We start from the raw sequence: 15,906 nt of genomic DNA on the forward strand, positions 1-15,906 counted from the left end.
TAATGGGTCTGTGGGAATCTGCTCATTCATTCATCCCACTGGTATGTTATGCCAGCACTGCCATTGCCAAATGACACCTTCTACTTGGTGTTTCTGGGTACAGCTCCTTCCAGCCATAGGCACCACCTCCCCAAGTGCCTCTTAGTCCCAGATTCCCGGAGCCTGGCAGTTTGGTGGCTCATCCCGCTTCTAGGACTATGGACTCATATAACAGAACCATGACAGAAACCACCATGGAGGTGCTTTCTTTCCAAGGGATTTGGTCATAAGCCCAGGAATTTAGAAAGCCAGGAGGTGTGAAACAAGCAAGCTTTCTGCATTAGGGACAGACACTGCTGGTCTTGCTGAGCCAGTGGGGTTCTGAGAGCTGAGGGACCTGTCAGAGGTGCCCCGCACATGAGCAGCATCAGAGGGGCTGGGCTTACCTCACAAAGGGGCCATAGATGTGACCACCTGGCCAGAGAGTGTAGCCAGAGGGCAGAAGCACCCTTGACTCAGGCCTAACTAACACCCTGACTAGGTACAGGGCATGAACTGAGTGTGCTGGGCCAGAGAGTGGCCCACGAGGGGAGCTGATCAAAGCTCAAGTCCTCAGGAAGGAGAAAGATACCACCTGTGGGTGAGGGGGTCTCACCCACTCAAGTCTCACCCGGCTCAAGTCTCAGCAAGCAGGAGTGTGAAGAGCTTGGTTCTGAGGTGGGTCTGGGGTATAGCTGTACTGGCTGAGGAAGGACTATGATGCCAGGGTTAGCTCCAATTGTTCCCTGAGGAACACATTCAGACATTATGGAGCAGGAAATCTTACAGGCCAAAGTGAGCTGCCTGAACAAATCCCATGTATATCAAGTCAGCGCAAACCATCAAACCATTGGGTGAAATGTTAGGTGGGGAGAGGAAGCAAGTTAACACACTTCAGATATGGGGCAAGCTGGGGAGATACAAAGGCCATGTTGCCTGGACCCTGGGCCTGTGATGCTCTCTGCTGCCTCAGTCTCCCTGCTGGTGGGGTTGCGGGGCCCACAGTGGGGTTTTGAGCAAAGCCCATGCAGCAGGTCAGAAACACATACTGGTCTGGAGGAGAAACACAGGTAAGTCTGCCTGGCACAGCTGGACATGTTGAGGATTTGGTTGGAGGTTCCTGGGGTGAGGACACGTGGGGCCAGGATGGCATCATCGCTGAGTAGCTGACATAAGACCTTATGAATATTCTGTGCTCCATGTATCTCATGTGTAGTTAGTGTCTGATGGATATCAGGTGTCTCTTGGTTCTGCTGTCGCGTTCCTTGTTCAACTTAGGCAAGCTATACTTACCACTTGTCTGTGACGAACACAACCTTTGATTTTGCCTTTGTCTCTGTTGGGGAGGAGAATTTCCTGTCCCCTTCAAGGTCCTTTTAGCCAGACTTAGAATCAAATTGACATGCAACAGATTAACAGGAGAAAAATAAAATTTAATTTCATACATATGGGGAATCCACACAGACATGGAAATTCCAAAGACAGTCAGGCAAACCAAGGTATCCATATCGTTCTGAACTAAGGAAAAGGAGGATGGGGTCTGGGACTTCAAAGAGAAGGAGTGTAATCCTCAAGAAGAAAGAAAAGGAATTGATGTTTGGTAAATAAATGCTTATTGGCCCCATGGAAAACTTGCTAGGTTCCTCCCTGTCTACCACACCTTGTTCATAGTATAATATAGTTGTCTGTGGTGATAGCTCCCTTCCTGGAGTAGGTCCTCTAAGTTCTTTTTAGGTAGTTGGAGGAAGGGTGGAGGTAAGGAACTTTCCCTGAATCTGCTGGGTTTTGATTGTTTTTTAAATCAAAATAATCTTCTAGCCAAAGTGGCTTCTCTTGAGGTGGCCTGCCCTCTGGCCCTTACATCTCTCAGGCTATTTGCTTCTTCATTGTCTATACTTAACACATCAACACACGTTGTGCCTCTGTCTGGTGGACTACACCCTGACTCACCTTCTATAGGAGAATGGAATCTCCTCAAGAGCAAATGCGCATTACAAGCTGTCAACTACACATACTCATTTGTTAGATTGTGGTAGGTCTGGAGGTGTGTTTCAGGTAATGAGGTAAAGCTCCGACAGGTAGCCCGAGGCATTTACTTGACCTCTTTGTGAGATCTATCTTCCTCCTGTGTGAAAGGGGCTACTCATTATGTGGCCCCAAGGGAGATAAATAAGAGAAACATGTGATATGCTTATTATAGGGGCTGGCAAGACTCAATAATACTCCATAAACAGATCCCAGTGTGATTGCTAATTAGCCTGACTGGAAATGGGGGAGATGCAGGGGGCAGTTTGGAGGCCAGACAGAGGCTCAGCTGAGGATTTTCATACATGCCCCTGAAGAGGAAACAAGATGAGTTTCGACAGCCATGTTCTCCCTGTGGCAGTGCTTCTGTTGCAGGTTCTTGTGCCTTTCTGTGCACTGAGACCTGATACAGAAAAGTACCTGCACGGAATGTGTGGGAACCTCACAGGCAAGGAGGCAGGGGTCAGCTGGTAGGGAAGGAAAGGAGTGTGAGTGCATTCCTTCCAGAAAGGAACAGCCAAGATGGGAAATGCCCTTAATTGTGACTTCCAATTTCTCAACTCCTCTTCTCTTTGAGGAAGGGGAGAGAGAAGTCTATAGCACACAAAGCTAACAGAAGTTCTTCCCCTTTCACCCCTAGCAGTGCCAGGAAGACCTGGGGGCGCAGAAGCAGCAGGGCCAGCCCGGCCCATGTCCTGCCCCAGTCCTGGAAGGACAGAAGGAACAAGGCCTATACCCCTTTGGATGAAGTGCCATGGCCAGACTCTCCCTGAGCCTGCTGCTCCTGGTGGCCACCGTGACCCTTGTGTCCAGAGGTGTCCACACCTGGGGCAGGTCAAAGGTGGTGAGGAAGTTCCAAGACATCCCGGAAACTTACGTCTATGTGCAGCAGGCACTGTGGTTTGCCATGAAAAACTATAACAAGGCCAGCAAAGACAAGTACACTTTCAAGGTGGTAAAGGTCCTTAAATCCCAGGAGCAGGTTGGTGAGCATGTTCCCTCTGCTCTTTCTCTCCAAGATGCAGTCATGAGGAGGCCCATTATCCACGGAGGGCACAGACCCCAGGGAGTGGAAAGCAGCTGAAAGATGCCTTTAGCCAAATATGTATTAATTTTATTTTAGGGGTTTGGGGAGGAAAATTAGTTATGCTTCATGCTTTATTATTCTGTGATGAAATACATAATAACCACTAAAATAACTTAAAATGGATTGCAATCATGTCAAAAAGCATAGGTGAGAGTCCAAGAAGGGCTGTTGAAGGGGCCAAGTCTGGGACAATTAGGGCTGATATCATCAGAATGAGTCATTATAGGCATGGATTATAGCACAGTGAAAAAGCAAAGAAAGTTCAAGTCCAGCTTTCACTGAAAAAAGGAAGGGAAGGCTTTTCTTTACAGAAAAACACCTACCTGTAGATGTAAAAGACTGCGTAAGTAGGAAATCATCATGGCAATAACTACTTGAGGCAAACATCAGCAATGAGTCCTATAACCACTGGGTGGGAGAGAGGTGGGGACAAATTGCTGCAGGGATTCTTTCATTAATTAATTACAAGGAAAAGATACCTTTACAATCAGGAAATCTGGCAAATGGCTTGTTCACCAAATGTTTGTCACCAACACTGGGACAAACTGACATCATGTGCCCCCGATGTGAGGTCACAGAAAGGACATAGAAACACCTGTGCATGGTATCCTTGTCTGAAATCCATCCCCCTGATGTGAGGTCACAGAAAGGACATAGCATCACCTGTGCATGGTATCCTTGTCTGAAATCCATCCCCCAAATCATGAGGAAAAATTAGACAAATCCATATTATGGGGCATTCTGTAAGACCTCTTAAAAATATTGGTGTTATGAAAGACCAGAAAAAAAAAAGCAAGGAAACTTCTTGATTAAAGGAGGTATAAGAAACATGACAGCTAAATGCAATATGTGGTCTTGTATTATTTCTTGGATTAAAAAAAAATACTATAAAAGATGTAGTTGGGGGAATTGGAATACAGACTATATCATAGAAGAGAGTGTTGCACCAATGTTGTTTCCCAAGAAAGACGATTGGACTGTAGTTTGGGGGGACCCCAGAGAGGAATCAGTAGGTGCACAGAAGGAATGGGGGTTCAGCTAGTCTGGCTGGAATTTAAGAAAGGGAAGAGAGAGGGGCTGATGGGGAATGGGAGCTACCCTGCAATGTCAGAGTGACATGTAGTACAAGGACAGTCTTTGTGCTCCTCTTCCTCCTTCACTAGCCCTGTCTCCTCTCTACCCTCTGCCCTCTAACCTTTGCTGTCCATCCCTCCAGGTCACCAGGAACCTGCTCAGGTTCCTGTTTTCTTAATGGGGTCAGGAGGAAAGGCTCATTTGGCAGCTTCATTTCCCTATGAGGTTGGGACATTTGGCCCCTTGGCCATCTTCCACACTTAACGGGCCTTGGCTCCCTCCTTTTCTTTTGTGTGGTCCTGGTTATGTTGTTTATGTTTCTTGGGTAGTGAACACCTGGGGCCAGGATGTATGTTACCATTGGGTTACCAAGTGAAAGCCTCATGAATATCAACTGAATATCAATATGACACACAACTTGGGTGCTCATTTATATGTAGTGAACTAATCAATAGTGAACTATTCCACTTTCATGGACTTCTCTTTATCTATGCTTTTTCAGTTCCACAAATAGATGGTTCCACTTTGTTTAATCAAAAGTACACCAAATTCTCATGTCTCAAAAATTATACATCATTTTGTACTGCATGCTAGTTTTTTCATGAATGTGCATTTTATTTCCCAATTCACTGTAAACTCTTGAATTCAGGTAGGAATTCAAAAGAATCAGGTAGAGACAGGTTCAGAAAGAGTCTAGAACAGAGGTTTTTAGAATTTCTTGAACTTCCATCTACATAACACTGGAAAACACACTGAAGAAAAAGGTAAGGAAGAATGAAACATCCCCCCCAAACAAAATTAATTTGAAACAAAACAAAAGCATAAAGAAAAAAGCTTGGTGATAATTCATATTAAACTTAGTAACACACACACAGGCTCTATATAAAGAGAACAGCTGTATTTTATTGGTTGATTTAATTTAAAAGTACAAAAATCTATATCAGGAGTTGGACAATTATAGCCTGCAACCAAGTCTGGCTTGCTGCTTATTTTGTATGCCCCATGAACTAAGAATAGTTATAAGAAATAAAAAAAAGAATATTTCGTGACATGAAAATTACATAAAATTTAAATTTCCATGTCTATAAATGAAGTTTTATTAGAACATTGCCACCTGCATTATTTGAGTGCAGTCTAGGCTACTTCTGTGCTGCACTGACAAGATTGTGTGTTCTGAACCTCAAATATTTACTCTCCAGTCTTTAAAGAAAAAGTTTGCAGCTATCTGCTCTAGTTCCTAGTTGACTGAGGCTCTGCTGCAGATTCTGTGCAAGGTGAATGATGGTAAAAATAAGCGCCGTAGGTCAGATTATATGCTGATTTCTTTTAGAAAATACAGTGCAGTGTTATAAATGTGTTTTCTCTTCCTTATAATTTTCTTAATAAAATTTATTTTCTCTAGCTTATTTTATTTCAAGAATACCAGTATATAGTTAGTATATATGACACACAAAATATGTGTTAGTTGACTGTTTATGTTATTGGCAAGGCTTCTGGTCAACAGTAGGCTATTAGTAGTTAAGTTTTTGAGAAGTCGAAAGTTCCATTTGGATTTTCGATTGTGCCTGTAACTTCCGTGTTGTTTAAGGGTCAACCGTGTATACAGTCTACTTTGTACCAGACCTGGTTGCTTTTCATATGTTCATTCAGATCCCACAACTCATTACATAGGAACTACTTTCTTCCACTTTAAAGAGAAAATAGGCACGGAGAGGTTTAGTATTTTGTCCAGGGACACACAGCTAGTATGGAGAAGAGTCAAGATTTAAACCCGGGCTGCCTGTTGTGCATGAGCACATCCATATGGATGGAGTGCAAGTGGTGGAACATTGCAGCCGGAGGAAAGAGGTCATGGAAGGTCAGGAGAGTCAAAAGGCCTGTCTGTGAAAGCAGGGAAGGACTGCCTCAGCAGCCAGGACCCCTATCATCTTCCCTTTTCTGGGCGATCGGGTCAAGCTAGGGCTAGTGGTCAGTTGGTGGTTGTTGAGTATGGTTCAGAGCAGTTTGTTTTTATAATTTTAACTTGGAAATATTACTCAAATATAAAGCAGTGGTTCTCAAGTGGGCATGGATTTTGCTTGGCGGGGGATTTTTGGCAATACCTGGAAGGATTTTTGGTTATCACAACCAGAGGGAGCCACTACTGGCACTTAGTGGGCAGAGGTCAGGGACACTTCTAAGCATCCTATAGTACCCAGGACAGCCCCCACCCAAAGACTGATCCAGCCGCAAATGTCAATAGTACTGAGGTTGAGAAATTTGTTATCCAGTCATAAAAAAATGTTCTAGGAGTATATCTGGAAGTCATTGAGTTGATCTGACTCATCATTTACTGAGGGCACCCCAGAAGAAGTTGGCTGTCCTTCCAGACACTTTATATACACAACACATATAAATGAAAAATTTTAAAGTATGTATGATATTTAAGAAACCATCCTTAGAATTCTGCCGAACACTACCATTTGTTCGATGCCCAGGCAACTTCTCTAGAATGTCCAAAATGTTTACTATGTTTTTGAAATGATCTCTTCCTCTTCTAGGGTCACTTATTGTGTTTAACTTGATTATTCTCTTTAATACTTTCTCTCCGTTAAGTTTTGTAAAATCTTACCTTGTTTTCATCTTTATTTTTTTTTCATTTTTAAATAATATAAGTCTCCATCTACCATTGTGCATCTCCATTTCCCCATAGGACACTCTGTAACAAGGGCTGGTGGGGGGCTCTGCACTGGGAGAGGAACAGACCCTGAAATCAGGGACTTGGGAGGGTGTAGCATGTGGGATAGTGTTGGATTGCTAAAATTGCCAAGGAGGGAAGTTAGAGAAGCAATACCTTCCAAGCAAATTTCAGTTCTGGGATGTCTTGTCTTCTCCCAATATTGACTAGATATGAAGGTGTTATAGACACTGCTGTTTATTTCCCAAGCTCCAATAAGCAAACCATTACTTGTCCCAGGAAAACATTCTTTGGGGAATCGTTTTCTTGCTTTATCTTGGGGACAGTTGTCATTATTTAACATTCAATACCATGAGAGCCAGACAGACAGAGGGAGAGAGATCAAAGTAAGAACCCCTCCCCATCCAGTTACCCCAAAATTTCTGGCAAGGAAACTATAGGAGGGAGGGGAGGTGGTGGGGAGACATTCTTTGCCCTAAGCAGTCAATGACATGTTTATTTATCAGAGATGACAGTTGATATCATGTATTCATTTGATATCTAATTTTTTTTATTTTTTAAAGATTTTATTTATTTATTTTGAGAGAGAAAAAGAGAATGAAAGAAAGAGAGAGAGTGAGGGGAAGGGGCAAAGGGAGAAGAAGCAGACTCCCTGCTGAGCAGGGAGGCTGATGCGGGGCTTGATCCCAGGACACCAGGATCATGACCTGAGCCAAAGGCAGACATTTAACCGACTGAGACATCCATCCAGGGGCCCCTAAGATATCTAACTTTTAAATTACTCCTTGACAGGTCACAGAGAGTTTGGACTACTTTCTTGAAGTCAAAATTGCCCGAACAATGTGCAAGAAAATTTCAGGAGAAAATGAAAACTGCTTATTACAACAGGATCCTCAAATGCAAAAGGTATGACCTCAGTCAGGTCTGTGTACCACACAGAAAAAACCGATAGGACCAATCCTTTGATTTTCTAGTTTCCTTTTAAAAACCATATTCTGATCATATTCAGGACCAAGGACAGCCAGGTTCCAGACATAAAGCACTATTTCTATCAGTTTTTGCTGATACCCCTCACCCCTGCCAATACACACATACACACTTACTGGCTTAAAGAACACCCGTTCACTATTTCTCACTATTCTGCAAGCTGGGCTGGGTTTGGTTTGACAGATTTGTCTTGGTGATCTTTTCATAGAAGTTACCTCCAATTTTTCTCTTTCATAGTTGAAACTGCATACACAAGTGTCTGTGCCTTGTGTATTTTTTTCCACCTATTTTGTATATACCTAAAACTGGCAGGTGTCATGGCTAAGCAAAAATTATGGCAGATGAGTGATTCCTGAAAATTACCCAGACATGTGTAAACAAAATTCTAATTCACATTCTAATGAACAGTAGGCACCACAGCAGAGCACCAGATGCAAGTGGATGACTACATCTAGAGAGTAAGCTATTATTATAAGTTACTAGAACTAGTTTTCAATTAAATAACATTAAAAAAATTCTGGTAGATACTAAGAATGATATATCAAATACCCATGTGCTTGATTTTATAAGCCATGTTGTCATTTTATTACATTAATTTAAAATGTTTATTTCAACCAGTAAAATGTTAAACATGCATTCCACTCCCTCCCTCAAAGATAAACACTGAAATTGTTGAGAAGTGTTCCTACTCATTTAAAAAAATCAATTCGTGGATGCAGAGTTTTTTTGTGTTTTGCAAAATGTACATAAATTTTGGAACTTTCTCTTGTTTTCTTTTCCGCTCAACAATATATTTTGAGATTTATTATGTTGGTAAAATCTGTTTTTATGCCAAATGATTTCTTGGGACTTTTAATGTATATATAAATCAGCTAAAATTGTTTTTATTACTGCCTATTAAGCTCTTATATGACCGTTACATCGTATTTGACCATCTGGCTACTTGTGGTCATCTTAAAATTTCACTTTTGACCATAATGCAGCAGTGACAGGATGCTTGCTGACTGAGCAGGTTTGGGGCTCTCCTCTGGGACACCCTGGGGAGTGGGGCCACCATACAGCCATATTTGCAACTTCCGCACTGGTGGTGCCACCACACGTGACTCACAACCTCAGTTTTACTCTCCAAAGTGGTTCGACCAACACACCTCCTTCAGTGGTGTGTACAGTTGTTCATTTTCCCTCAGCACGTGGAGTTGAATCTTAAATGTTTTCATTCTGATGTATGTGAAAGGTGATCTCCCCACCATTTCACTTGGTTGCTCCCTGATTTCTAGTAAGATTGAAATATTTTACTATTCCTAGTAATCATCCAGGTTTTCACTTCTAGGCCTTGCTTTTTAATATCCTTTTTTTCCCCCCTGGAGCTACCAGAGGGCCCCTTTCAGGAGCCACACCCATGCCACTGGAACCCCCTGACCACAAATCCTCATGTTTCCCACTCCCTGCCTCTGTCTCTCCTTAATCAAACTCAACTGCAAGCCAGAGGGTGCCCATTGATGTGATATATGGAAGTCAGAGGGCAGAGTGCCCATTGACACAGACAGGGGAGGGTATAGGGTAAGGGTGCCCATTGGCATAGCCTATAGAAGTCGTTGGTCTTTCAAGACATGCTGGGTGGAAATAGAAGGAATGCAGACATGGAGAGACACATGGAGAAAAGCCAGCATGGGTCAGGGGTGGATACAAAAAGATCCATAGGAGTCTGTTAGGAGTCTAATGGAATAGCTCAGATGAAAGATGATGTTGGTTAGGATGGTGGAGGAACTCCGTTCTGGATGTCTGTGAAACCTTGGTTGGAATTTGCTGATGGATTGGAGTAAGAGGAGAGGAGATGAGGATGACTTCAAGGTTTGTGGGGTTTGGAGGCAGTTATATCTCTTGGTTTTCTCTTATGCTCTCATCTACATGGAGCATCTGACCTTCAGTAGACTTCATTCACTTCTTATCATGAGGAGAATCCTCTCGGTCTCCGTCCTTGCATGGGATCCCTTTCCATTTCAGAGCTCCTATAGATTTGACCTTATCTACTTTCTTTAGTTATTTATTGGGATTTAGAAAGGAAGAAAAGGCAAACACCTGAGCTCCTTGTAATATGAATTTAAAACTTGATATGATTTTAAATAGTTATTAGTCAGATTCATTTCATGTGGAAAATTTGGAACTTTCAAAAGTATTAAGTCACTTAAATTCAACTATAAATACCCCTATGTAAAATTTACCGCTGTCAATATATTGTTATTTATACTAGCTTTTCTGTACTTTATATTTGTATTTTTGTGCAGTTGGGATCATACTATATACTGTTCTATGACCTAGATTTTCATTTAATAATAAACTCTAAGAATTTCTAAAACTGTAATATTATTTGAAAGCATTATATACTGAAACTGTGATTTCATTTAATTGTGTTCCATGTTTTACTTAGCCAATCCCTGAGAACTGGTTAAGTTTTCCTACCTTTTAGCTTTTGTGAACAGTGGTTTAATAAATATTCTTCTTTATTTTTATTTGTGTGATTATTGTTTCCTTGTAGGCAAAGTTCTTGGAAGTTGAATTACTCAATATTTTTTCACTTCTTAAAGATTTTTAATATACATTTTTCACATGTCCTCTAGGATTGATCCTGATAATTGGGTTTTCAATTCTTCTATTTCCTAATTGTTTCCTGTCTACTTTGGCTGATTCAGAAGTTAAGCAATTAGTCAACTCTCTGATAAGCCCACTCCTTCCCCTTTCTACTATTGTCAAGCTGAACTCATCCCAGATGCCCCTCCAGCCAAGATGAATCTCTGGACTGGCCTTAGTTTTCCAATGGCCTGTCTGGATTGCTGGTAGCTTGGTCTTATTTCCTTCCTCATGCTGATCCCTCAGTATTTGTATCTTACACAACTTCAATTCTGTTTGATGTTGCCATTCATGCTTTCATTTATATTTTTATTCTAACTGAATAAAAATTTTAGGAGCAAGAAGAGATATAAAGTGAACTCATCCCACACAAGGAGCCTGAACCCTGCTCATTCTGCAGGCCCCTGGAAAGAGCTCTATGTGTCCCCTCAGTTCCCTGGCTGCAAGTTTTGCTTCTTGTCTCTGGCCAGACCTTGACCTGCCCCACTAAGACATTCAGGACTTTGTACTATTCCTGTTAGGCTTTCTCTTCTGGGAAAGACACATTGGGCCCTTCATGCAGCATGCAGTCTCAGTAGGCTGCAGGGGAATCAGCATGGCTGAATGAAGGCCAGAGCTGGAGATGAGGATTTCTGAGAATAACCAGTTTCTGGTCTCCTGCTATCCACAATGGCTTGAAATCACAGGGAGGTGAATTGACAGGGGTCCATCCTGGTGAGTGAGGCTGACTCCTCTGCCATCTGGTCTCAGGTCTAATAGCTCCAGGGACTGCAGGGGCATGGCTGGATCAGGCTGCCTTTAGTTACTCTGAAGCCAAATCCTGGCACCCAGAAATAGAAACTTCTACTTGTTTTTCATTTTTCTTTCTTACAAGCTGATTATTATTTTTGTCTCTTTCAGATGTTTCTTTGCACCTTTATTGTTGCAACCAAACCTTGGAAATTTGAGTTCACTATGCTGAAGAAACAATGCATAGAGGTTTAATTATCATCTAGCATATTCGACTGCTTTCACTTCCATTTTAAAGAAGCAAATACACTTGCAAAACATTTAAATAAGCTGACCCACTGACTTCATTTTTGTGGCCTTTTTGCTTTTTTGTGTGCCCTCAGGGGCTGATACTGAGAACATGATGCCATTTCACAGTGTTGGCCAGCCTCTTCTAATTGACTCACTCATCCGGTAGCGGGACAATCTGCTACCAGCAGATGAAAGAGAGTGTAAGCCTGTTTCCATATCTCATTGAACTCTGAGCACAAATTACTTTTCACTGGCAGCTGTTTCTGGAGAACTAACTGGAGGACCCAGCCCTCAACTGTTTCAAGCTGGTGGGTTGTTTCTGCAAGATTCTGAGGGTCTGGCTGCCTTGAGAGTGTTCCTTCCGTGGATTTCCACAGAAATCTCTCTGCCTAGGAATCTGGGGAAGACACAGCCCAATGGCTTAGAAACAGTTTTAGACAACTGATCCAACTGGAAGATAGTTGGGTCCTTTGTAGATTTGCAGTGTACTTTTGGTTTTGAAGTGAAGCAGAAAAAAATGCAAGGGTTATTGATGGCTTATGGATGGTAGGCTGCTTTGTGCATGAATGTGTGTGCATATGCGCACAGTGGGATGTATTAGTTATCTAATGCTGCATGACTAATCACTCTGCCCTTAATGGCTTAAGCTCGTTTATATATCTCATGGTGTCTGTGGGTCAGGGATCTGAGGGTGGCTTGGTGGGGTGGTTCCAAATGTCATTTTCTCTTGAGGTTACACTCAGACATTGACTGTGCTGCCCTCATCTGAGGGTTAGTTTGGCTCTGGAGAATCCACTTCCCAGGTGGCTCACACTTATGACTGCAAGTTGGTGTTAGCCATTGACAGGCAATCTCTGTTCTCCATGTGGGCCTCTCCACCGAGCTGCTGTGTGCTTGGTATGGCTTCCTCCAGATAGAGTGTTCTGAGAGACTAAGATGGAAGCAACACTGCCCTTTGTGACCTAGCTTCAGATGTCACACACCACCACTTCTCCCTTTTGTTATTGGTTCCCCAGATTAGCTCTGGTTCAACATGGGAAGGGACTCTACAATGGTATGATGACCAAGAGATGAGGATCAGTGAATGCCATCTTGGAGGCTGGCTACCACTGTGTGTGTGTGTGTGTGTGTGTGTGTGTGTGTGTGTTGTGTGTGTACGTAGAGGTGGGATCCAGAAAGAGGTACTTTCTGCAACCTGGATATGGAAACTACAGCACTGGTGTGCAGGTCAAGCCAGCCAGGGCAGTGTCAACAGTAGCACAGCATCGGGGCACATGCATTATCTTCCACATGTGAGAGATGGTAAAGCTAGAGGTCACCTGGTTGACAAGTAAACACTCTCCCTGTACCTGAGCCTCTCTGCCTGAAAGCTTTCTCCCCACCTATGGGAGGTGGCTGCAGTGCTGGGGAGGGGATGCCCCAGCCTCCTGACCCTTGGGCTATAATACTGAAGCATGTCCTATGTAGTTTCTAAGATGTGCCCAGCAATACGGAGCTCTAATCTCCCAACTTGTTAGTCTGCTCACTCTCATATGCTGCTTCCCATTCCTACTCCCTCACCACCTTTCTGGTATTTTCTACAATTGCTTCCAAATAAACCACTTGCACTTGAATTATTGTCTCAAGGGGAGCTTCTGGAGGAAGCAACTTCATAGTGGAGCTCAGGTCCACTGTGAAGAGCAGCCTGGTATTACTTGGGGACGTACCTGGGGAAGGTCAGGCAACAGGACACACTTTGAATTTTCTCACCTCAGCCAGCAACAATATCCTGGGGAAGGCATGCCCAGGCCTCCCTCCTCCATGTGGAAATGGAGTTCTAGGGACAGAGGCAGAACAGTTCTTGTCACATTGCTCCCCTCATCTTGGGATGACCATCCCTATGCCTACAACACCTGTAGCTTTCACTTCACTACCCACTTCAGCCCTTCAGCACCTAACCACTGCCAGGGCACTCGTTCTCTTGTTCTGTAGCTGGAGTTGGCCAGCTCCATCTGGTCCCATGAACATCCCCTAGAGCAGGGCTTTCTCCTCTGAACCCTGACAGTGTGGTTCCACACCTGGAGGGACCTAACATATTCACACACCCTAGGCTGGTTGTTTCCATCTTATCCATAATACCTTCAAGCATCTGGGGCAAACTAGACTTTACTGACCACATCCAAGGTCAGCTGGCTAGTATTAGTGGAATACTGCTTTGGGTTTAACTCTCCAAAACTGTCTGGACCCTTCTGATGCATTGAGTTAGTCAGAATAAAGACTCAGTATCAAGACAGTTATATTAACTAATGAGATTTCTGAGTTTTTATTTGCCCACAGTTGGTAGTGGCATATGTGAGCCTGAAGAGAACTGGAATGTGTGGATGTGCAGCCTCCAAGGCACCTTTAGTATTGGTCCATTCCCTTCCAAAGTTCAAAGGGTCATTAAGGCCAAGCCTGTAGCCTAGGCCACCTGGGGGACCAGCTGCCCATGAGAAGTTATCCTGCCCCCACCCTTCTCTGTAGAAACTGTGCTCTTTAGAAGATACATGATGACAGAAGCATTGGCTTTGTTGCCATGTCCTCATTTTCCCTGTGATAATGAGAAGTGATCATTTTGAGTCAAATGCAGCTTCCAAGCAGGACTTGCTCCCTTCCTGGGCTCAAAAATGCAGCTTCCAAGCAGGACTTGCTCCCTTCCTGGGCTACACTAGGGCCAGGGAGAAATCCAGGTCTGCATCCCATGTCAGGTTTTAGGATCTGAAGGGAGTTGGAGCATCAGGGACCAGAGTGGTTATCTGGAATGTGTGGCGTCATGCTGAAGCTCACACACAGGACAAGGACTGCAGGCTGCTGGGGTAGCTCTCCACGTATATCACCTGCCAGCTCCCACTCTCCCAGGTCCCAGATCCCTTTCTCCTTCCTCTGGCCTCCATGGGAGAGGCGCGGGCATCCACCAAGGCCTTCCCAAGTTTTCCAGTTCATTGTTACTTTGTGTTCAGTCCTGTATTTATTGAGCCCAGGCTATATCGTGACCCTGGCACCTTGGGAAAGTTGAGAAAAGTGTCCATTGTCTCCTGACAGATGAGGAAGTGGCCACAGAGCAGAACACGGCAGAGAGTTTGATAACCAGCATAACTATTTTCCTGGTTGCAGGCCTTGACCCAGAGACTGAGGCTTACAGGCCAGCACTAGGGCAGTGGAGTCAACATTAGACTCACATTTTCGGGAAATAAGGAGCTCTCCTGAGACTGAGCCACTGGCTGGGCCTCTTTTCCTCGCTGGGAATTGGGGCCTGGCCAGCAGCTGGCCTGTGTTTCTAGCAGCCCCCTGCTTTTGCCTCTGCCTCGGGCAGGGCTTTGCCCAGGGACTTACCTCAGGGTGACACTGAATATCCAGAAACCTGCTTCCCTGCTCTTTCAACAGACAGACTCCAGAAGAGAAGCAGGCAGGACCACCGCAAGCCAATGAGGATGGACAGGGCAAGGCAGAGGGGCCTTCCCACAAGGACTGGTCCCTCAGTCCTACACCTGATACAAAGCTGGAACACCTGAAACTTGTACTCACCCTCAGGGCCCTGAGGACGTAGTGGGGACTGGGACAAAACCCCTACTTTCTTTTTTTTTCTTTTTAAAGATTTTATTTACTTATTTGTGTGTGAGAGAGAGGGGGAGAGAGAGAAATACCACAAGCAGGGGGAGCGGCAAGCAGAGGGAGAAGCAGGCTCCCTATGGAGCAGGGAGCCCAACATAGGGCATGATCCCAGGACCCTGGGATCATAACCTGAGCTGAAGGCAGACACTTAACCAACTGAGCCCCCCAGGTGCCCCTAAAACCCTGACTTTCTGTAGATTTCCATGGGAGGGGTAGGGATGCAACCATTAACAAAGCCCCACAAGTGTGATCTGAGGCAGGATTTAGTGAGTCCTTACCAGGAGCCATGATTTGATACCTGTCTTGTGGGCTCTCCTTCCCCAGCACCAGGAGGTAAGGTGAGCCCACAAAGGGCCTGGACAGGTCCCCCCACCATTGGGCTGAACACACAGGAGACCCTGTCCTGGAGCTACCTGGTAGGACTTCAGTAGAATTTGTGGGGTCGACTATGGAAAATATGAGGGATCACACTGGATAAAGAGCCCTCTTTATGCTTACTTCTGCAGATTGAGGCACAACTCAGGACAGACCAGTGTGGGAGTATACAGTAAGGTGGTTGGTGGGAGGGTCTTCAGAAATCTACTGAAGTCAGGGACCAGGCAGGATGGCTGTGGAACAAGAGTAAAACTATGTCCATGCTTAATGATGCTCGGTTGGCAAGGAGGATGCCGATTTCTAGGGTCTCCCCACGGCTCTGCCTGGAATCCTGGGAAGTCCATCCAGGTGTCCATGGAGGATGAGCCCTGAAGATATCTAACAC

At 44.3% G+C, this 15,906-nt stretch overlaps 1 protein-coding gene across 2 annotated transcripts; it reads left to right on the forward strand.

The window, feature by feature from the left end:
- The first annotated feature begins 489 nt into the window (after window positions 1–489).
- Window positions 490–11,495, forward strand: LOC100468869 (cystatin-13). 2 transcript variants are annotated; one of them, XM_019806193.1, is made up of 4 exons: window positions 490–696; window positions 2,684–3,025; window positions 7,674–7,787; window positions 11,397–11,495. In XM_019806193.1, the coding sequence occupies exons 2-4, from the start codon at window positions 2,798–2,800 to the stop codon at window positions 11,478–11,480; spliced, it is 426 nt and encodes a 141-aa protein (XP_019661752.1). In that variant the 5' UTR covers window positions 490–696; window positions 2,684–2,797; the 3' UTR covers window positions 11,481–11,495. The 2 variants fall into 2 exon arrangements, with proteins under 2 accessions (XP_019661752.1, XP_002925511.1); XM_002925465.3 differs by having other exon boundaries at window positions 2,687–3,025.
- Window positions 11,496–15,906: the final 4,411 nt, after the last annotated feature.

Source organism: Ailuropoda melanoleuca, chromosome 13, assembly GCF_002007445.2.
Source record: "Ailuropoda melanoleuca isolate Jingjing chromosome 13, ASM200744v2, whole genome shotgun sequence".
NCBI classification, from domain to species: domain Eukaryota; kingdom Metazoa; phylum Chordata; class Mammalia; order Carnivora; family Ursidae; genus Ailuropoda; species Ailuropoda melanoleuca.